The sequence below is a fragment of the Sinohyriopsis cumingii genome, chromosome 14 (genome assembly GCF_028554795.1).
Source record: "Sinohyriopsis cumingii isolate HCF-2022 chromosome 14, ASM2855479v2, whole genome shotgun sequence".
NCBI classification, from domain to species: domain Eukaryota; kingdom Metazoa; phylum Mollusca; class Bivalvia; order Unionida; family Unionidae; genus Sinohyriopsis; species Sinohyriopsis cumingii.
The window spans coordinates 122,643,333-122,668,025 of record NC_142974.1 but is presented as its reverse complement, the minus strand read 5'-3'; the positions used below and the strand labels follow the sequence as shown (position 1 = coordinate 122,668,025).

The 24,693-nt window shown below is 37.4% G+C and overlaps 1 protein-coding gene across 1 annotated transcript; it reads right to left on the bottom strand.

The window, feature by feature from the left end:
* Positions 1-13,227: 13,227 nt before the first annotated feature.
* On the bottom strand, positions 13,228-24,466 carry LOC149784740 (single-pass membrane and coiled-coil domain-containing protein 3-like). The gene is made up of 2 exons (XM_089932768.1): positions 24,166-24,466; positions 13,228-16,633 (listed from the first exon to the last, which is right to left on the bottom strand). Exons 1-2 carry the CDS (start codon positions 24,203-24,205, stop codon positions 15,942-15,944), a joined length of 732 nt encoding a protein of 243 aa, XP_089788894.1. The 5' UTR covers positions 24,206-24,466; the 3' UTR covers positions 13,228-15,941.
* Positions 24,467-24,693: the final 227 nt, after the last annotated feature.

The window sequence follows — 24,693 nt, the reverse complement described above, 5'->3', positions numbered from 1 at the left end:
CCGAATGATTGCAACGCACAGACAATGTTCGAGGACTTTGTTTGTTTATAAATGCCTCACCGTAAGATTAAATCTTCACATTACTTTACGGACTTGCACATCTTCAACTGTAGAGCTGAACCGAGTGACCGGAGTGATCTGCCATGGAGCTAACTTTAGTTCCTGGGATAGACATGTTAAGGTATTATGGGATCTGTTTGATGGACTTCACACTGCCAATCTTACAGCTAGGCCCACCAAATGTAATATATGGTATTTTAAACTAGAATGTTTGTGGCATCTTGTAAGTAGATTAGGCCTGTTGAAACCTCACCCAGATAAAATAGGAGCAATCAGAAATGCAGCTAGACCAGAAACTAAGAAACAAGTAAGATCTTTCCTAGGTTTGATTGAGTTTTACAGGAAATGTGTCCCCAATTTTGCGGCTAATGCCATCACATGAATAGATTTGATTAGGATAGAGCAGCCGAATAAAGTTTCCTGGTGTGTGTGCCAGGAAAAAGCGCTTACTTTTTTTAAAACAGAAACTGTTAAGTGCACCAATCTTAAATTTGCCAGAATTGAATAAAACGTTTGTGCTGAGGACCGATGCGTCCGATACGGTTCTTTGGGCTGTTTTGCTACAGGAGCAAGAGGGGATGAAATTGCCCATTGCTTGTGCAAGTACTAATCCGTGATTGAGAAGGAGTGCCTAGCCTTAGTATGGGTGATAGGAAAATTTCATACGTACCTTTTCTGGAGGGAGTTTACCTTACAAACGAACCATCAGCCGTTCTTATACTTGAACAAGGCAAAGGTCGCCAACGCAAGATTGAAGCATTTGGCGTTGTCCTTGCAACCGTATGGTTTCGAATCAAGGCGATTCGAGGGTCAGAAAATGTCGGTGTTAATTTTTTTTAAGTAGGGTGTAATTAGCAGATTTTTCTCGTTCAGTATTCAAAATTGGCTATTTTAACAATTGTTTATGTTCACATTCTGTGATTGTTCTAAAAGTGTTGTCACTTTTTTAAGGGGGGAGGTATTGTCAAGGAATTGTGTAAATACTTTTATTTATTAAATGCATGTACTCGGTTTTTGTTTCTTGTGTAACACGATACACGACGGTGATTTATGTATATTGTATAATAGATCGGTTCATCCTATGCCCCACGTGCGAAGTTCTTTCAATTGGAAAATCCGAATCATTTCAACGCACAGACGATGTATGAGGACTTCGTCTGTGTATACATGCCACACCGTATGATTAAATCTTCACATTACGGAACGTCTTGCTATTGTGCGGTTTACTTTAATGACTTGCACTTCTTCAGCTGTATAGCTGACCCGAGTGACCGGAGTGATCAGCTGTGGAGCTGACTTGAGTGGTCTCAGAATGACCAGAGTAATCAGAGTGGTCGGAGTGGTCGGACTGACCCGAGTGACCAGAGTGATCAGCTGTAGAGCATACCAGAGCGATCAGTTATCGTAGTGATCGGAGTGGACACTAGAAGTCGACCATAACAGCTGTGAAGCTGAACCATGGCAGCCGTAGAGGTGATCGGGCGTTGCTGACCGAGATTGGTGGGAGCTGACCGCTTGATTTACCAACCTGGAATACTGACGGCTTGATTGGCCAGTGTGACTGGTAGCCGAGTGTGCTAATGGCGGAGTTTAATTCCATACATGTACTCTTTTAGATGCGGGCTGATTTTCGGGGTTTGTAAAACCCAGTGTGTTTTGGGGACTGTAAATATAATTTGTATATCTGTCCCTTTTTTGTTTACGTACTTGGTTAATTTTCCATATAGACTAGAAGATGTATAAAGTTTTGCAAAATCAAAGATGTTATCAAAGTAATTTCGCCAATAAGGGACAAATTTCTTCTGCTACACGAGCCAAGCAACTGCTGTATTTCCTTCAGCTTCGTCAAGTAATTAATTTCAACCATATCCTCCAAATTCAAACGTAAACTTCTTTGATCCACTCCAAGCACAAGCTCGTGTAACCTATGTTTGTGTATTACTTGTGTGAACTCGTGTTGGATTTATGGTACATGTTTTAGCACGACATCTCAGGCGATGTCAGGTCATGATCGTATTATACTGACATAAGTATTCAATGGCACCATCCAAAAGAAGAGCTGCATATACGTTTGAATGTAAAGAGAACAGCCAAGACTTGAAAAGCTCCTCTTTCAACGACATTGATTCATGTGCACAAGCAGCGCCTAGCCTGATAGCGTGGTGATGAAACCGTGTTTCCAATTTCAGTTTGGCACTCATCATTGGTCCCGCTGGATCCGGGAAAATACAACTGCTTTTTAATATGGGTTTACGATAATTACCCTGGCATCTTGATAGCACAGTCGGCTGATGATCAGCTGTGTTATCATGTGCACAATTGTTTTCAAAAGCGTTAAGAAGTGGCAAAAATGCTTGCAACGATTTCTTTTCCACTATCGACAAAGCCCCTATCATTGATGATTTGGATGTCAACAAAAGCAATCAGGTGGTTTACGACGATGTGATGATCATGAAGCTAGTCAATCCCGCAAAAATATTTTCATGAGACTAGCACAAAACACGAACGTGATTTGGTCTTCTCAACTATATCCCATATGCTGCAGCGGATTTAGGACAACTGTAATATGTTGATGATATTTGGTGGTATTGACGCGCATGGTCTTGGAAACATTTATTGGATTTGGAGTGCTGCTGACAAGATGTGGAGTGAATTTCGTGACATGTTTGGGTGGATCACGTTGGATCCGTTTACATTTTATTACGATTGATTTGACTGGTAAGCCAGACAAGTATTGTTCTGGTCTGGACACGAACGTGTCGCACGCGGATGTGTCTAGCAAGGATGCATCAGTTTAGCAAACATCATGTAATAAATAAAAAATGTCCAGCACCGATATCAGAGAAACGTACTTAAGAAAAATGATGTGAAGCCGCTTGTGAACAGCAAGAATTAATTCAAACGACATACTGCAAGAGAGGACCTCACAGCGGGATGTGAAGAAACATTCACGCCACTGGTGCCTAGGATATTAGAAAGGTGCCTAGGATATTAGAAAGGCCACAAAGCCACATCGGCAAAATTCGCAGAGCTCAGAGATTATTACACGTTTGCCAGAAATGCCGGCTGAAGTAAAAGACGTTGGAGAACCTAAAGAGGCACCAGCTATGTACCTTTCAATACGGGAAACAAAAGCACATACTTGTAATGAAAAGGCCTCCCATGGATCTTTGAAGAACTCATTCGAGCTTTTTTGGATTCTATCCCCCATCAGAAGCGATTTGTTTCTCGAAGAACCACCTCAAAACATAACAAGTTATGGGTCAGGTGGCTATACCGGAAGTTTTGTGGGTTTAAACACGCCTCTGGTGAACCGTTTTGGGTATTATAATGGCGTATTTATTTGGCTAAAAATGGTTAAATGCCTGAAGTAAATAAAGAAATGCAACAGTGTCTGAAATTCATGCACGTGCATTGCAACCAATCCCTGGAAATGAGACAAAAGAATTATCGGATCAAGCAGCCGCATCTCAACCAAAACGTGTTCCTACTCATGTAAAAATGAAAGGTCAAAAATAAAAATAACCTCCAGCTTGACTGGAAAAAATATCAGAATGGATAGACGAACAGAAACCAAGGTTCGCAATCAATACAAATCACCTCCCCCCCCCGCAAAACAAGGAGAGGGTCATGGGCGCTTGCACCCCGTAGACTTTGTGACCCTCAGGACATTGCTGATCGATTTTGAAATACTTGTAAGATCCCTTCGAGCAAGCAACAACGCGCGCCCCAAGTTTTTAATTAGGCTACATCGATTTGTCAGCGGCTGCTGACCAATTAGAGAGATACATCGTGCATTGATGCATGATGTTGTTGAACATATTCATGCGGTATACACCGATGAAGAGTTCTGAAACGATCGAGAGCACTTCGTTTCTTGCGTGAAATTGTTGCTTCAATGCAATACGTGGATGAAAATACATCTCCAAGCGTGACCTCGATTATTACCGTTTCATCCACCAAACCAGAATTCAGTTTGATCATTTTTGCACATTTGACCGCCGGTGACTCACGCATGCTTGCGACTGCGTTAGCCTCGCTGTGAGTGTATTATAGTTGACCAATATCCGATCCCAACAGTGTGGTGGCCTTCCCGCTAACAATTCATTTTTGTTTTCGGTAGACAGTTAGGCGAACTGGCCTACTATCGAACTTACCTCGGGTACGTACGACACAGAATCGATCAATAAGGAAATTCGATGAAGAATACCGGTAGTGACTGACAAAGACTCTAAAGTCTCTAAACGTACTCATGATCTCACACTCAGCTCTGGCATTGCCATTGTTGTTGTTGTTGCTGTTGTTGTTGTGGGGTTTAACGCCATTTTTCAGCACACGATAGGCTATACATGGTGACCAGTATTAGTGGTGGAAGAAGAACCCGTGAAAACCCGGAAAAGATCCACCGACCCACGAGACGCTACTGGCAAGCTTTCTCACATACCCACATTGGCTGAATCCGAAACTCGAACCGGCGCAGAAAGAGGTGAGATGGCAGTGATCCGTAACGGAGAGCGCTATAGAACACTCGCCCAATCGGGGCCCGCGGCATTAGCATTGAATTTCAAACGTAAGAGATGGATATGATGAAGACTGCACGGTTGCACATAAGGTCGGCATTAGGGTAGCATGGCCACATTCCAAATGATAAATGATTTTTGAGTGTGGGATATCATATCGCCACACCTGACACTGTGAGAATCATTTCAACGACGCAAGTTGATTGAACATGCGACGCCATCAGAGTCAGTTACGAAAACAGGTCCGATCCGACAAGCGTAGGTTTTCTTTGCAATACTTTTGGGGGTTTCATCCACCGTGGAGCCTGGAGGTTTGATCTTGATTCCACCAGCAGCACCATAGCATCTTCATTGCTATAATAATCGACTGATCCATATACGTTTTTCCCTGGTGGTTCAAGTCGGGTACGTGGCTGACTTGCGAGGTGAAACAGTGACGATACTACTGTACATTAGAGATCCACCTGACATTTAATAACAATAACAAAGACAGTTGCACGCGGACGTGTGAAACCGATTGGCATAGTTAGCGCGAAGAAACCCGTATACACGACATATTACGAACTGGGTTCATGGTGTTGTTCGTGGATTATTTGCTGGTGCAGCAAAAGCACTCACAGCTTTATTATCGCGCCCTACTCACATTCTAAACAGGCTGCAATGCGAGTTGTGGGTAGTGTTAAAAGTGTTGATGTGGATTCGTTAAAATAGCTGAGCTCGCTGACAGCTTAGACGCTTCGAGATTGTATACTGCGATTCATAACACGAGCAACAAAACAGTTCCAGTTACATTGCAATCTATCCATTCAATGCCGTATGCAGTTATTAAAATCATTAACGAGTTCCTTCAGTGGCGATTGGCAAATTCCGTAGTTGCAAATCTGATAATGGGAGATGGATTTGGACGGCAAGCAATCACGCTGTGGTATTAAAAATCAATAATTTATAAGTGGAAACTCAAATTTTATACAATGGCTCAGTTTAAAAGAGGTATTTGTTTCAGCATTTGACATGAGCGTACATGTGTTAGTGGATCGAAGCAAGAGAGATTTTCGATACTAGTCATATCTAACCAGGGATACCAGTAAGCTAAAAAATAGAACTGCAAGAGCAAGACACGTTCTAGGTTTTTGTTTTATTCCATGTGAAGCAGTCTTGGAAGTTGAGGAAAACTGCTACTTGAGAACAATGCCAATTATGAAGCCAATACCCTAGTATGATTAGCTAACAGAGCACATTATTCCATCAATGGAAAATAAATCAAATACATTCTGGAGAATGTTGACCTGGTCACAACGATTATTTTTCTTGCCATGTACAGCGGTTAGTACACGAGAACAGCTGGCCCAACAATGATGCATGTCAAAGATGCAATTGGAGTTGTTCAGAGTCAGTCGTTGACATGTATTTTCATGCACGTGTGGTTACGCTGGCGGTGGCTAACGACACTATGCTGTGACACACTCTGATAAGTGGGGACCCGAGTGGCCGAGTGGTCTAACGCGCTCTCCGTTACGGATCACTGCCATCTCACCTCTGTCTGCGTGGGTTCGAATCTTGGATTCAGCCAATGTTGGCATGTGAGAAAGCTTGCCAGTAGCTTCTCGTGGGTCGGTGGTACTTTTCGGGGTTTTCCCAGGTTCTTCCTCCACCATTAATACTGGCCGCCATGTATAGCCTATCGTGTGCTGAAAAATGCCGTAAAAACCCCACAACAACAACACTCTAATAAGATAATATTGTTATAGGGTGCTGGTCGGAGAATGAGAGTGGTTCATCCACCTGTGGAAAATTCATAATTTAACCCATTACGTATTTTTATTAATAATGTTATATCACGATTTGACGGTCTGCCTTACTGAAAATCAACACTAGAAGATAAAGCATGCAATCAAACAACAATTGTGGTGCCAATATGAACCTTTCTTTGGCAAAGTTAAATGGAAATGTCCCCGTGTTGTTAACCCGAATACATCTTATTCATCGTAACGTCACCAAACACAAAACACCTCAATAATTTAATATTATCCAAGTCAGAGGTGACACAAAACACTGGAGGAATATTTCTAGTCCTTGCAACGATTTCAGCATTGTTAGCAACAGAGGCTCCAGCTGTTGCCAAAGCTGCAGCATTGCGAGCTGTTTGAACTGCATCAGGAATGCCACTAAAGATGCGGATGGTGACCATATATATATATATAGGACCACGCTTCGATTGCCAGGCAAGACCGTCGAATACTCTCTGACAAAGGTTTTTGATTGCCCGGTTGCTGAAGATCGCATCATTGACAGAAACTAAGTTTCTCAAGCGTCCATTGATTAATCTTGATTTACTTGCGATAGCAAAATCAGTCAATTATTTTCTTGGCGTTTTCATGCGAGATGAACTTGCATCGATTGTTCCAAACACATGAGAAACTGGCAAAGGCAATCTGGATTCACAACAGGCCCTGGCACTGACTGGGTCACATGCGTGTGCAACACCTCTACATAGTTTGTATTTTCAATCGCACGGACTTACGCATTACATTCGTCTATTCTATTGCAGGCACGGTTGGGTGGCCCTATATGCCGTTATTTTCTCATTGAAGCGTAGCGTGCGCTGGAGCGTTCTTAAACCACAAAAAGATATATCGATTTCACATTAACTGCATGTGTTATTATACAATAATGCCTATTAAAATTTAAGGACGTTACTCAGCTGGACGGCACGGTGGTGATGTAGATTTGAGCCGAAATGCCACTAAACTGGATTTGTCTGAGTTTACTAGTCGTGTTGTTGTTGGTTTCTATCCAGGTGTTTATATTCAAAACATTATTAAGATGAATGGATACTTCGCAGTAAAACTCAGAGTTCACTAACAACATTGGACTCAGAGACAGTGGCTGGTCGATTTTAATTTATCAAACATTATGTTGATACAGATAATATTGCAATAATTCAATACTTGCAAGAATAAATCGCCCGAACCACCACGTCTAGTAACATCATGGACACTTGTTTCCAAAATAGAGAGGAGTCAATTGACTCATCAGTCTTAGGAAGTGGCCGACTTATTTTAAATTTAATTGATGATAAACCTAAATATCAGATATTAAAGGTGCGCGAGTCTGGATCATACTTGTTTATAATAGCTTTAAATAGATGTTCATAGGGTCGAATGGCGATTCTTATAAATGATAAGCGACATGGTGGTTTGAATTATTTATCATCAATCTCACGTATCCAAAAAGAAACTCATGGCGAATTTTATACATTTTCTTTGTCAACATTAATATACAGAGTGGTAATTCAGTTTAAGATCAGATTTTGTCATCATACATGAGTAATGAAATCTGGCCGCGGTGGTGGAGTTGCGGAATATATCGATAGGGTGTTGAAACAAATGATAGCCGATTTTAACATTGATAACAATCTCGTTCCTCTTGTAGATTAACATCTGCGTCAAAGTGGTTTTACCAAACCCTCCTATGAACTATCATATAATTTTGTTAAGAGTCAAGTAGAAATTGCCATTTGACTCACTCTGATGTACCACAGCCAACTCGAGGAAAACAGAGTCAACGCCCAGGCGAACGCCCAAATGATGAATACAGCAGAAAATGTAAAACTTCTTCGAGAATGTTTCAGCAATGGCGAAGTAGCATTCACCTATGTATCCACCCCAGTTGTGCATATCAAAGTATGTTTTACGGCAACATTGACCCAGCTGAGACAAAAACGATATTGACCTTCATTCGTGTAACAGTTACTGGCAAAGACGATCGTTAGATGTGAAAGGTGCTAGCATAATGAGTGTGGTTTTGCATGACAGCTGCCAAGCCACTAGAAGGCACAATCTCCGGAGATGTAAGCAAGCCCGAGACAGAGGTGTTTTATAGCCACATGACACATGTACCAGTAAAATATAAAATTGGTCAGAAGTACTTATGCATAGTGTGCTTGCGCTTGATGATGAGACTGAATAAGATCTGCTGTTATACAATTAAAGAACGCAATTGTATTATAAATAGATGATCCATGACTGGCTGCGAGAACAACAGTCGGTCTTGGTGTGACTGGAATCACTCAAAAAACAACCATTGTAGGTGTACCAATCAGAATTGTTGTTGCATCTATGTCGATAGTAACCGGAGTCTTAGGTGGTGCGATCAATTTACTTTCAGTGTCACTACAATCTCTAGTACAACCCTATCCCAATTACTTGAAGCTGTACAGATCAGTCTCTATACGAACAGTACATTATGTTCGATAGCAATGGAGGATACAATAATCTCTACGGCTGAGTCTGAGACTATAATGGCGGAAACGGAAAATCACAGACACGAGCACAAATAACAAACAGCGCCTTTACACATTTACGGATATTAATAAGTCAAGTACAAAAAAACATCATTCAGAGGCATGGTTTTCGATTTAAAAGCACACTAGCTTGCACTTTGTAATATACCAGCATTGTTGTCAGCAAAATACATATCCTACAAACGATGGTGCCCAATTGAATTGATAGTATTAAATTGACATTTTATTTATCTCTAAACGTATGTGGTTGTCATGAAATCTTTCATGATTGTGCATATGGATATGTTTTGAAGATCATGCAATACTTTTATGTCTTTTCATAATTGGGTTATACCTTTTGCCATGGATTTGCGAATTAAGCACGCATGATGTTTGATTTAAAACTGACTAGAATGTTTCTACGTAGGTTACAATTTCAAAACAGTTATCACTGTTGCTTCAGTCTTTCATTTTGAGGTGGCATTTATTGTCGCATTATAGTACTATGATCGACATGCCCTTTGTGTTCAGGTTCCTTGAATACCTAACTATGATATTAGCTTAATTTCAATCTATCCCATTATTTCTGCAAACTTTGTATCGCCGTATTTCCACAATTTGTTTCCATCATTTCATTTTTCTTTATATCATACCACACCAAACAGAAAGCCTCTTTTTCGTTAGGAAAGTTTTCGTTGTTAATCAGCGAATGTTATACACCTGCGGCCCCAGTTTAAGAACATCAGGCAATTTTGACTTGGTACATCACACAAATCAAACATGTTATGGCACATTGGTTTACCTTCTCATATCAGCCTAACCCTCATCATACACAACATATTTTCCCTACCATTAGCTCCACCCACCTCATTACGACTCTGAAAATAATCATATCGAAGATTAAAGGACAAATTTGTAAAAACAATCTCGTTCTAACCGATGTAGTTTTATTACTGGCTGAATCATATTCGTCCTGGCAACATTCGTGCCCAGTAAATATCAAGTTTGCTTGTGGTGTCTGTAAAGATATAATCTTGTGTGTGCTGTTACTCAGTTGAAGTTTGGTATCATCATGAATGTATGGGAATACCAGATGCCTTCTTCAAAGGCCTCTCTATTGTAAGCTGTAGATGTATGCGATGTGCTTAACCAAACTACTCTACTGAAATGTTTACCATTTTTCTATTCCATATCAATACTAGTTACCACTACTTTAGTGACTGAACCCAAGCAGACAGTGAGATGAGAGAAGCTTTAGCAATCCAACTGCCACTTCATCCCTAACGTAGCAGCGGAACACCTCAGCACCACAGCATCCCAACTGAATTAGACCTGACGTGCTATGAGAACCCTATTCATCAATTGTCAATCAATAAAGACGTCGGAAAGAAAGGGACTTCTTAGCACTATGATCTCCTGTGTACTAGCCACCTCTGTTATTGGTAGTGAATCATTGCCAGACATCAACATAAATTCATTTGAAGTACATGTCCTAACTCAAAGTTCGTCCAGAGGGACCATCTGGATGCGGAGTATTTGTCTTAGTATCTGACATATATGTCAACTGCGAGCCAGACGAAATTCAGCAAACAATAACTTAGTTATTTCGGCAAATATCAAGTCAAAAGGGCAAGATACCTAAATGTCGACCACTCCAACAAAACGTCATCCTTAACCTATCCAAACTACCTAGACCACCTTCATTCATGCCTTAGCTACATCCTATGCGGTGCGCACTTATGTCTAGGAGGAGACTTCATCCTGGCGGATATTGACTGGGAAAACGAGTGACCTCTACCAAGAGCAACAAGCAACGTCAATGCCAACAGCTGATAAATATGATAAAGAACTCATCACAGGGAATGGGTTGTAGATGCGGCAACAAGGGTAACTGAATTTTCCTTAAATGTGCTTGATCAGTCTTTCCTTAACAAGCAACAAAACAGTAATTATTCTTTTCATTTTTTTACAGAAGGCAGTTAGCGGCCAGAAACACGAAGAATGAAAAGTCATAAGAGTCATTCATACAAGAAACGGTTAACCTTACGGTAAATGACAAATATAAACTATTTGATCAGATGGTTAATGGATACATTTGTACCATCCAGGAAAATATGTGGCAAGAATACGAACAAGTTTTGGATAGAGAGATCCAATAAAGCTCAATACAAACAAGGGAACAAATTGTTTCAAGAGAGGAAACAACATGAAACGCAGGATATAGGAAAATTTGCCAATTAGCAAAACCAACATCTAACCGCTTTGTAGAGAAGGCCTACTTGACCTATTGAACGCCATAATCCTCTGACGAATCTCACATACAATTTATCTGCTGCAACAAGATTGAACCCATCACAGAAACATTATGCATCATCTAAAATCCCACGAAAACCTCCATCTTAAATGTTACCATATATGATGTCAGGAGTCATGCGCTGACACTGTTTAGATATTTTCTAACAGACTGTCCGCAGAGGGTTATGGTTAATAGAGCAACGTGAGACCCAGCACAGGTTGCTAACGGAGTACCTCAAAGGAGTGTATTGGATCACTTCCTCTTCCTGGTGCTCATCAATTAACTTAATAAAAGAGTCAAATCCACGAAAAGATTTTCTGAAGACGACTGTATCGTCCACCGGAAAATCGACGCATCCGAGGACTGCCATATCGTACAAGAAGAGCTCTCTGGGAAATAACTTGGAGCACGTCCTTCTATCCAGACAAATGCAGTATCCCAAGAGTCTACAGACAAAAATTTCCGATCATGTCCAACTACATTATTAAGGGGCACAAGCGAGCTACTGAGTAGATAACACTATCTTGGGGTGGAATTCTTTAAAGACCTCTTTTGGAAACGCGAAATAGACAAGATGGTGAGAAAATGGAACAGCCATCTTGGCTTTCTTTTGCCCAAAGCTCTGAATCAGAAACAGTGAAGTACAAAGTGCTACAAATTTCTCTGTTGTAACAACTGGTTTTGAATACTGCTCAACTGTGTGGAATCCACACAAAAAAGAACACATAAATAAGATAGACATGGTCAGAGGAGAGCCGTTAGATTTGACCGCCAACAGATATAGAAATATTAACGTCCGTGTCTATGATGGATCATCTCCAGTGGAAATCGTTTGAGTCCAGGTGAACCAATGCCTGGCTGATCATGTTACAGACGATAGAGAACAACGTAGCAGACATACCCGCGGACCAATATTTGACACTAGCGTACAATCAAATAAAGAGAAATGACACAAAGAAGATAGCAGCAAAAAAGTTTAAAGTTCAGCTTTTTCGCACGAACAATAGAGACCTGAAACAAATTACCATCAATAATTGCAGAAGCTCTAGACTTGGAGCTTTCAAACATTGCATGTTAATGCAATAGTCAGTTATAAGTATGATCTAGTAATTATCAGGGCTGTGCTGGTTAAGGTTCATTTATCTAGTGTCCGTCACACTGGCCAGATGGGTCTATGATTGATGGGGCGAAACATAAACTGACACTATTTCATTTACTTCTACTTTTATTATTACTCTTCTATCTGTCCTAACTCAACCTTTGTTCTCACTAGTCTCCATTCCTTAATAGTCAAATGTGGGTACGTCAACTTATTTCTAGAAAGATAGACTCGTGTGCACCCAGCTATATTAAATTAAAATTTCAGTAAAAGTATTTGTCATAAGTGCATTTCTACATTCCAAGATAAGATACATGTTCCGTACATTTTATAACACCATCAATGGGTAAACAGTATTATCATGTTTTGTTTTAAGTCTGTGGAAATGTTTTATCATTAAACTATTGAGTCATGTATTATATATAATGATTACAGTTGTATTCTGTGAAAATGTTACTCTTAGTAGTGTCAAATAGAAAATGCATGTGTATTACCTGTCACAAGTGTCCCATTAAATCTACGAATCATAGTAGAAAAACATTGTTAATTTAATACTCCATTTCAGAAGATTTTTATTAAATTATATTTTGTTGCAATTAATATTTATATTGATCACGTCAATTGTCCGAAACTGTATCGCTCTAGCAGGGGAAGAGTTATTGAAGCAAGGTTTATATTTCACATAAATAAATCAATATTGGACGACCAGTTGGTGGAGTGCCTGAAAATTAAGGTTTATTATTCCTACACATTTCAAATATTTTCTTCCCTTGAAGTAAAAAACTACATAATTCCCTACAAATAATACTTATTTTTCATTCGAATAAGTTAACAAATCATGTTCAACAAGATTGTTTGGGTTGGGGTCCTGCGTTTACGAATGTAATATATTCATAACGACCTTTTTGATTTTTTTTTCTTCTCAATTTTATGACAAAAGTTGATTCATTGTTCCAAGAACTTATGAAACTGTTTGATCTCATCGGTGTTTTGCCGTTGATGCCAGTTCTCATCCTAGAGAAATTTAAAGTATAAAATAAAACATGAAACATACATATTTTGTAAACAAATGACAAAAGTGTGTACATCTTTTCACGACAACATAAAAAATATGAAAGGGATGAATGATTCTTTGTTGTTCTTACCGAGAAAATTAATCAAGCACGGCAGTTTATTTTACTTGTACATTACAATTTCAACCTGTGGACTGTCTAAGCCCTTATATACATTGCGTTTAAAATTATGTGAGATATTTACCGTCACATTCGGGTCATAGCGTTAGAAGTACATGCAACATTTTGATGCGATAGGTTTCTCGCGACCGACTGCGTATATAACAAATTTTGATGTTGGCATGGGAAAAGTCAACATGCATTGATTTCTTCAGTTCTTAATTTTAATACGAATTTAAACAAAATCCGGTGGATGAGACGTACTAAACAAAATTGTGATATTTGCTGTCGTTTTCAATATTAATTAGTTGGTAAAATCAGGAGTATATGTAACATCTAGATAAGAAAATGATATTTTAGACCCATCTAATTTCACAATAAAATTTGTGTCGGTATGAAAACGTTCACCAGTATTTGAATATCAATAAAGCATACAAAGTATAACTAGATCCCATAATGAGACGTACATAAATTAGATTTTATTTAAGAAATGTTGAATAAGTATTAGAGCCGTTAGGTATTACAAACACATTTGAGAAAACAGCCTCCCATAATGGATAGTCTTATATCATCTTATTTCAAAATGACTTTATAAGTATAAAATGGAGCTTTTCGACCGGCTGAAATATCCAGGATCAATGATTTCAGTAGAACATGACTTTATAAATTTGTATCCTAGCGTTACACGCGGGCGGATTATTCACGTGTGATGTGAGACTAAATATTCTGCAGCAAAAATAATGCAATAACGAACTTAAAACAATGTGCGTAGAAGAATTGGTTAGCATATGTATAAAATTAATGAAAATATGCACCGTCAAAGCAAGCTATACAAATTTGCAGTGACAGCGACAGATAATTTGATCCTTATGTATGCTCCCGACAGCAATGTGATTCAGTAAACACAATATATATTATGTGCAAACGTGAACGATTATGTGGGTATTGGAAGCGATTACACTTCGGGATCGTAAAACATTTTGCAAACTAAATCTGCTAACATGAACGGCGATCCTCGCCCAAAACAATCCCTTCCACAGGCACCCCAAGCGAAGTTAATACGAGGTGCCCCAGTCAAACCTATACACCATTACAGCCAGCAAGCAGACTGGTATCTGTCAACAAACATGTACTGCCTGTAGATCATTTGTTTAATTTGGTTTGCTAACGCCTCGGTTCCTAGACTGTGTTCAAAGTCGTCGGCGATTTTACATTTCGTCCAGCACCATTTCGAACTCACCCATGCTACTTACGATATCATCGACAGTCATCGAGCACGGATTGACAATTATGCTGAGATAGTTTGTTACATACAGAGATGTATTCGTGATTTCAGTTGTAACAACATTATTTGCCAGCTCATCCAGTCCTACAGGTTTATATTTAAATGGCAAAAAGAAAAAAAAACTGCCGATTAGCGTGCCCATAATAGTCGCGTTTCGCACTACACCTATATCAACAGCTATTTGCCGTGACGATTCCAAATATCTGATCCACGATAACTAACGCGCATTAATATTTCGTGAGTGTTGTGTTTCCCTTAGCAACTTCATCTAGCAGCACGTTTCCGCCTCGAGTATTTTGTAGCGTCGGGAACATTGAAAATAAATCATATTTTTATGTTAATATTGTGATTGTAAAGTATAACTGATTTACAATCGTGCGTTTTCCATGTTCATATTCTGCGTTTATTTAAAGCCTGTTGTGAAGTCTATTTGCCCAGTCTACCGTGACTGTAAAATTCATTTGACACATTTGCATGCGTCTATCAGATTACGGCTTTATCCCAGGTTACAGTCAAAACCAACAGAATGCTGGAACATTGACAATTCTACAAATACATGTACTCGTTACTCAGCTGAAACCTAACACCCCACATAAGTCTACATAAACCCATCCATCATCCTATTTATACATACATACATACATACATACATACATACATACATACATACATACATACATACATACATACATACATACATACATGCATACATACATACAAGTTGCTAAGGGAAACACATGCGATGGGTACGATTTACCAGCGGACCTGGTTTTGAATCCCCATAGAGTACGAATTACAATTCTCTAATTTATCAGGCATACTAGTGTCGAATCCCAAGATAACACTTTCCTTTCAGTTCGGTATATTATTGTGTGAGTCTGCGAATTTGAATTATAAGTATCTACAAATCACACATTTAAGTTGCCTCTGTATTACAAACATATGCTTCTTTTCAAGACCCCGTTAGGATTAAAGCAAGGTGTTTCCATATTGATAAACGCGATGTTTATCGATGATTAAAATTAGCATATGATGATGAAATTAAGGAATTGTTTTAATGACACTTCTTGATTTCGTTTTGATGGCCAAGATTTTCAAAATGCCAATAATTATATACTTTATACAGCAATGAAAGAAACATGACGATTAACTTGGTTTCTATTCAAAAGCTTTTTGTTTTTGAATTACAAGTCATTTTCTATGTTTCAGTACCAATAATCACGTTGACTATGCCGTCAACTCTAGTGATGCCTTCACTAGGCTGATGTTGTCAAAGAATTGATCAAATGCTAGTTGAAACTCTTGCACGACAACACGGTAATCATTCAAAGAATCATCCTGCTGATCCCGTTCAGCTGCTCCTGTGAAGACAGACACATCCACATGCCACAAATAAGTCAAAAAACTAGCATAGCCTCCAGAAGAAACCGTTCGTTCCACACAGGTCTTCATGACGCTTAGGGATCTAATGATATTTGCCAACTCATTTCCAGAATTTATCGCCCCACATAAAAAGACCCCTTCCACTGATCCAGCAATTCTAATGATAGTTGTGGAAGACATTTTAGCAATCTTCATTTTCTCCTTATGGCTAGTGCCAGTTGATACAAGAATGTTGAAGAGTTCAGGATCCATTTTCTTTTCAACATCTCTCTTTTTCTCCTCTAGGTAAGTCTCCAGCTCACCAAGCCTTTGAATGATCATGTCGCGGTTGTCTCGAATGCTTTTGGAGGCATTGCTTTCTAGATTCTCAAAGTTCCGTCCAGGTAGATACTTATGCATGCAATTTATCAACTTGTTTGTCGCCAAAAAACAGTTGTCTACAAGGGAAAATAATTTGCCACTCAATCTAGCTCTTTCGTCCTTTTTCGCTTGGTTACCCGAAAAGAATATGTCTGACCAAGACATGGCTTTAAAATCTGCAAACAAAGTATATATTAAAGAACGCATGCCTGAGAGTACCGAGTCAAATAATATCTCCACTGGTTACTTTATCACCATGATTTGAATACGTATGGAATGTAATAGCGACAACAACATTCATGATATTTGCAATAGGATGTTTTCTTATTAATATCAACGATCATAAAAATAAAGACCAGTGCACGTTTTGATTGTCATATATATATATATATATATATATATATATATATATATATATATATATATATATATATATATATATATATATATATATATATATATATATATATATATATATATATATATATATATATATATATATATATATATATATATATATATATATATATATATATATATATATATATATATATATATATATATATATATATATATATATATATATATATATATATATATATATATATATATATATATATATATATATATATATAATTGGAGACTAACTTTAAAATTAGTTTGCGTTAGGCTTTACCAAAGCTAAATTGTTTTGGAACTTTAACAGAGTTTTACCAGCGTGTCTTAATTATGATTGAATTGCTCATGTTGAACTCGGATTACTACTGTTTAGACAAAAACATATCACTGACGTATATTATAATGTGGATTAAGAATTTGTTAGCTCAAATTTGGGATGTGTTAGGCGCCTAAAGGAAAAAGAGCTGTTATGTGTGATATGCACTTTATTGTTGAATGGAATTAATTGTCACTTGGTTGTGTTCAAAATCCTAACTTGCATGGAAGTTGACATCAGTTTTGTACTGATGGGTTGGATGGTAGTTTTTGCTTGGATAGAAAATCCAATGATATTGTTCAATGTGTCTGGAGTTAGTGATCATAATCCAAAGTTTCTGGATTTCAAAAGGTATATGTACTTCTGGGAAAATACGCACTTTAGACTTCCTTCGTTACAGCAGGGTGGACCCGGTGTTTCCCTTAGGCTGATGTTACATTTGAACTGTTTTGATCTAAATGTGGTTTTCTGGGAAGCAATACATATAACATGTTAAGCATTATATTAAATTGAAATAACTTTATATGGTATCACTGACAATAGCATTAAAGCATATCTCTTCAAACTCTTCATTTAAATTTTGCAGGAAATGTATGCTATTTGTTTTATTTCTTCTTCAGAAACATGATTAACATTGTAGAGAATTATGTGTTCATACGTAAACATGGACGGTTACTTAGCAACAGAAACCTTTCCATACTCTTGTGATATTTTATACATGTTTATATACTGTGATAATTTTACAATCGAAAGAGCAATATTGTATACACTAATTTGCCAGTTTTAGTACATTAGTAAATATGTTAAAGTACATCACATGTACAGATGAAGCGCTAATAGGTACCTCGTTAGCATTCGACAATAATGTAGCGGGATATGAGCTTTGATTTAGTATATTTTGTACAATGGTGATATTCTGTACTTTTGATTGGTTTTACTTTCCCTTTCATTTGTTATCTAATGTCAACATAAGCATCAAAATGCCAGTGTAAACAATATATCGTTCCTTTGTCTACATTATCATCTGAATTTAATTTATTGTGTTACAAGTCTGCAAAGCATATATATATATATATATATATATATATATATATATATATATATATATATATATATATATATATATATATATATATATATATATGTGTGTGTGTGTGTGTGTGTGTGTGTGTGTGTGTGTGTGTGTTTTCAATACATTTGCAGAAATTGGAATGAAATATTTTGCAAAATCTATACAAATTATAATCCATTCAAGTTTTAGTTTTCTTGTTTCCTTTTTATTTATGTTTATTAAAATAATCAAAACTATTTTAAAATTTACTTTTAATCGTGTTCTTATTTTCCAACTTCTCGAGTAGTGTGTCGTATGATATACTTAGATATACAAGGTATGATATCTTGTCTTTGAATAATTGATACATCAATATTGGTTTTCCCCAAATATTAACAATTCTTAAACTTCCTATCTTTGTTTGAAGCTCTACGGGATATCAATGAATCAATCAATCACTTTCAACCTTTTATAAAGAATGCTTACTTTGTTCACACTGGAATTTTTTGTCCTAATTGATTGTCGTAATTTTTTAACAATAACCATTTTCTTATACATCTTTCTGGAATACAATATCTGTTGTTCCAAAGCATAGTAAATAATACAGCTCCATGTGCATACGATAATTATAGGTTACTGCATTTGTATGGGAAAATATGAACGAGTTTTCGGAATGAATACTGCAGGAACTTGTGAGTGCAGTATATCCTTCCGACAAAACGAGTTCATATTTTCCCATGCAAATGCCGTAACCTTTTTATTATATCCTCATTTTTTTATTCTACCTAAGGTTTAATTATATAAACAAACTACACTACAAGAAACAACGTAAATGAATGAATGCTGTCTTCCAAACTAGATACGCAAGCGCAGATTTGACATTACAAAATGACATCATTATTAATGTGCACATAGCTCCGCCCAGATAAATTTGAACTTAGTCGCGCGCTCGACATAACTTTCGAAAGAAAATGGCGTGTCTAGTTAAAATTGAAATTTGCAGTCATATGAGTGAATATATTTTGGTATTTTGTTTCGATTCAACGAAAGTTTGTGATTTTGGACTGGATTCATCTGTGCAATTATACATGAAATACATCGGATTGAAGTGACGCGGGAGAAGCTTGTTTACGTCTGCACATGTGTTTCCGTTTCTGTCATTGAATGTTTGAAATCATAACGTGGGAAAAATTAGAAGTCTTTCAATTGCAATTTTCAAAAGGACTCTATGGAATTGAATGTGTATTTCATTTAGAGTGCAGTAAGGAGGATGCAATTGCACTTATCATCGACATTACAGCACACTTTTGGAATGTGCAATCCAGATTGAAAACCAATGACATGGCTCATGTAATTCGGATTTGCAGAATTAAAAAAAAAGCATTTTGAGGAAATTCAGGATGTAAAACTGTAACTATATTTTATTTTCCCATTCTTATCACCAGCAAAAGAAAACAGGTAAATGCCTTGTTATTTGTAAGGACCTAATCTGTCATTTATATAAGGTAGCTAGCCTAAATCCGTAACATTGTATCAACGCAAAATGTCAAGACAGCTGGGGTTTTTTGCAGTCCACGAAACATGTTTTAGTTCATTCAGAAACAAATTTAAACAACCACAACGTAAAGAGCCTCTTACGCGAGTGTACATGATTTGTTTACAAATCAAAAGTACATTGTTTATTTACAAAAGAAAGTAGTTCCTTTATTCACGTGAATGCTATATGTGTATTGTCGCGCTCGTTCAGTATCGGGGAATATTGAACGATTACGACAATGTAAAGTTAACGGGAAAAAAAATTCAGCATATAATAATATCAGATTGTGTTATTTACATTGTTTTGATCTTGCAAACTAAAAGCTATTTGTTATGCTTTTATGTGAGATCCCAATGCATTTATTTAGTTTTCGAGAATCATTTCATATTTATAATTGATCATTTTGGAAATTGATTTTTCTATAATTCCATTAAGATTTATATTTCTTAGGACTGTCTATTTACCAGATGTTGTACTTTATTCAAGTTTCCGTCATCTTTTTCCGAGAATTCCTTTCCTTTATGTCCAATTGTATTTCTCTTAAGTGTTAATGGTCATGACTCCACATATATTTCATCTAGTATACTAATTCTGAAATTCTCTCGTTTACTGTCTTTTCCATTTAATGCTCCCATTACAAAGTAACGTGTTTTCCCCGGTTATTGGAATAATCTATCATTTTACTATAATACTTTTTCCTTAAAATATATATGCATCCGACTTATGTCTTGAAGTGTCCTTTCTTAATAGTCCCTGCAGGTTCTAATCTATACCCCAGAATGATGCAAACATGTATAACCTCATGGAATAAATATCCTGGTGTCTTAGTTCAAAATGAATAAACTTTTTTCAAGGCAAGTAAAATTTCTTTCTTTTGTTTTCGTTGAGACTTCGCTACACATCTAAGGTACAGGCTGTTAATAATATCTACAACCTTTCGTTGCATTTGGCTTATCAATAGTCATGTAGTTTTCCCAAACCAGTCCTGGGTTTTGTACAAAATCACCACACTAATATGATATAGAATGGCATAACGTTATGTTATTCAACACATTTTATGTGCTATCCATTTGTCCCATTTTTCTTCATTTACCCATCATTTGTGTTGGCATTTTCATTAGGCAAGAGGGTGAAACCAGTCCAATGTATCACATTTAATTACTATTATTCAGTACAAGCGTTATAGTGCGTATCGTAGCTAAGTAAATCAAAAGAACATGCGCGATCACATTTGCATAGTATGTGTTGAAATAAAAGAATTTGCTAAAACTCAAACGTCTAATGTTTTTCTTAATGGCTGGGGTAGTGGGATCATACATGATCATCGTCGTGTCTAGTGGCAATGAGCGTTCTGAGTATGATTCAGCTCGTATTTTGGCATTGTCCTTTACACTAGATAGGATTGAGTAGTTGCATCAATTAATATACAAAAAGAAGAGATAGCACGCAGGTAAAAGATAATACAAAGAATTTTAAAAAACAAATAAAATTTAAAATATATTTTTATTATGGTATATTTACCAACTAGTTTCCTATTGAGTATACATACAATGATTTTCAAAATGAAAGATATTTGTTTAGATTTAAACAACGCTATATTTTCATTATTCGCTCCACACATGTTTATTACTGACTCTCAGTAATATTTCCTGTGAAGATAACATTTTGAAAGAAAATTAATGTTTTTTTTTGGTCAAACATTCTCCCTAAAGCAACTTTCATAATAGCCAGCATATCATGATTTTTTCTCTCCAAATTTTCATCTTAACCATGTTTACGTATTAAAAGAACCCTCATGTTGTATTGGTATTATCTTAATGGAAAAACTTTCATGATGTTATAACGTGCATTTACTAAAGAGAAGTTGTTTTAGTTACAGTAAACAATTTGTATACAGTATTGTACTAAACAATCGTGAAGTTAATGGCACTGGTCAACAGTGAAATCATTACTGACTTGAAAAGGCCCTAATCTGTAGTATTTTGGTGTGCCGAACACGAATATAACCGTGAAAAATTTGTATTGGCTCTCGTTTTGAAGATATTCATATACCTCATTTTCTATGTTTCACTGTGTAAATTTCTCCAGTAGGACTGCAGCAACATCCGGAATAATGATGTAACATTGCATAATACCATCATGCTCACATCATCCACAGTTGATTGCATCATTTTCTGATGCAATGCAATACTAATGCCATGCGGCTGCTGAAGTAAGTTGACGTCAGCAGTGTACTATACATGTGTAGGCCTATTATACTAATGCCAGGCGGCTGCTGAAGCTGACGTAAGCAGTGTACTATATAAAGCCCAATCAGATAGGTTCAGCATTTAAAATATTTTAGACGTTGTGCGAGACAGTTCAAGCTACTGTTACATAAAACTTATTATTTTATCCATTTACGTACAATAAAGAACAGTAATGCCTCGAAAGTGTGTTAATACCGCGGACAATTTTTGCTATATTTGTGGGGAAGTGACATTTGCCAACCAGAAGAAAAGTATCAATTCTCAAGTGAAGAAGGCATATCATCTTTACTTCGGATGCAAGGTTGGTGACCAAGACAAGCCTTGGGCTCCGCATATATGCTGTGCTACATGTACAACACAGCTTTCACAGTGGTTGAATTGCAAAAGGTCATCAATGCCGTTTGCAGTCCCAATGGTGTGGAGAGAGCCAAGCAACCACCTAAATGACTGTTACTTCTGCTTGGTTCCTCCTCTTTCCGGCGGAATAACGAAGCGAAAGAAGTCGAGAATAGTCTACCCAAACATTCCGTCTGCATTGAGACCAGTTCCACATGGTGAGGGACTTCCTATTCCAGAACCTCCAGCAGAATATTCTCTTGATTCATCTGACGAAGACAAAGGTGAGTCGACCTGTTCTTCTCCTGGTCCATCAGCATGCAGTGATCCAGATTTTCGCTGTGGTGCATCATCAACCCCACACAGAATAACACAGGAAGAACTAAATGACCTGATTCGTGATTTGGACTTATCAAAGAACAAGGCAGAATTGCTAGGATCAAGACTCCAACAATGGAATCTTCTAGAAGAAGATGTCACAATTACTGCATATCGAAGCGCCACCAGCAATTGGAGCCTTTCTTCAGAAAGGAAAGTAATCTGATATTCTGTTCCGATATTGAGGGCCTCATGAATGCTTTAAAAATCACTCATGACCCACAAGAATGGAGACTATTTGTGGACTCTTCGAAACTGAGTCTCAAGGCTGTGCTTTTGCACAATGGAAACATTCTTCCATCTATTCCAGTAGCGTATGCTGTCCACATGAAAGAGACATACGATAACTTAAGGCAGCTACTGAATTCCATTGAGTATAACAAGTACAGCTGGCACCTCTGTGGTGATTTGAAGGTAGTTGCCCTTTTAATGGGACTGCAGCAAGGATATACAAAATACATGTGTTTCTTATGCGAGTGGGATAGCCGAGCAAGGGAAATGCACTACATGAGGAAGGAATGGACTCACAGGCAGAATGTAGCCATTGGAGAGAAGAATATCCAACACCCAGCTCTGGTTGAGGCTCAGAAAATCTTGCTACCACCCCTTCACATCAAACTAGGTTTGATGAAGAACTTCGTGAAAGCCATTGACCGGACTTTGCCAGCATTCCGATACCTTCATGAAAAATTCCCTCGACTCAGCGAAGCAAAGATTAAAGAGGGAGTTTTTGTGGGTCCTCAGATTCGAGAGCTTTTCAAAGATGACCGGTTCAACAACTTGCTGGAAGGTGACGCGAAACAAGCATGGAATGCTTTTCGCCTAGTTTCTACAAACTTCCTCGGAAATGTTAGGGCAGAAAACTATAAGGAACTAGTAGAAGACATGTTGATGAAGTATAAGAAACTTGGCTGCAATATGTCTCTAAAGATTCACTTCCTTCATTCCCATTTGGATTTCTTTCCTAGCAACTGTGGTATTGTTAGTGATGAACACGGCGAACGTTTTCATCAAGATATCGCAACAATGGAACAAAGATACCAGGGAAAATGGTCCACTACAATGCTGGCTGACTACTGCTGGACACTCCTCAGAGATGCTCCCGAACAGCTGTACAAGAGACAGGTGAAGAAATCTAAGATGTAGTCAATGACTTGATTTTTTATAGGTAGGCTATTACAGTTGACCTTTTACTATTGGAATGCATTTCGTTATGTAAACATTAATTTCTTGCAGATTACAAAAAAACTAGAGCCAATTTTGCAATTTGACTGTCATATTCGTGTTCAGCACATAAAAATTGATAAGAATTGACTAATTTTATTTCAGTAACATGACTTTTGTAAAAATTTGTTGTCCAGTGTGGTCTGTCCTTTACAGAGGCTCTTGATTTCATGTCAGTTCAACATGGGACTAAAATCAAACAAAGAAACCATACATACCTGTTCGTCCCACTGTAAGCTGGATAATATAACCTTTCATCTGATAACGTTCTCCAACGTGGTACACAAACCTGACTCAAGAATTTTAACGACATCCGGGTTCTAGACGAATATCCTGATAAGATAAAAATAAACGCCGCATTGCAGGAAAGAGTATCAAAGTCGGTATTGAAAATGAATGAACTGTAGACGCTATATCAGTTGTCAACCATCCCTGTCTGTTTCTTAACTCGTTAGTAGTACATTACGGTTCACGGGGCGTTTAACTTCATTCATACGCTTGACCCTCACTTAGGTAGTCTGCGTTGTCTTACCTTTTTTAGATTAAAGGGAGACAACTTTTAAAGGAGTTTTACAGCAGCATAGTAAAGAGCACTGCCTGAGTTGCGTCAGGGCACTGCTTGATATATATATATATATATATATATATATATATATATATATATATATATATATATATATATATATATATATATATATTCTATGTCTCTCTCTATCACTCTTCCATTACACAATAGTATATGAGAA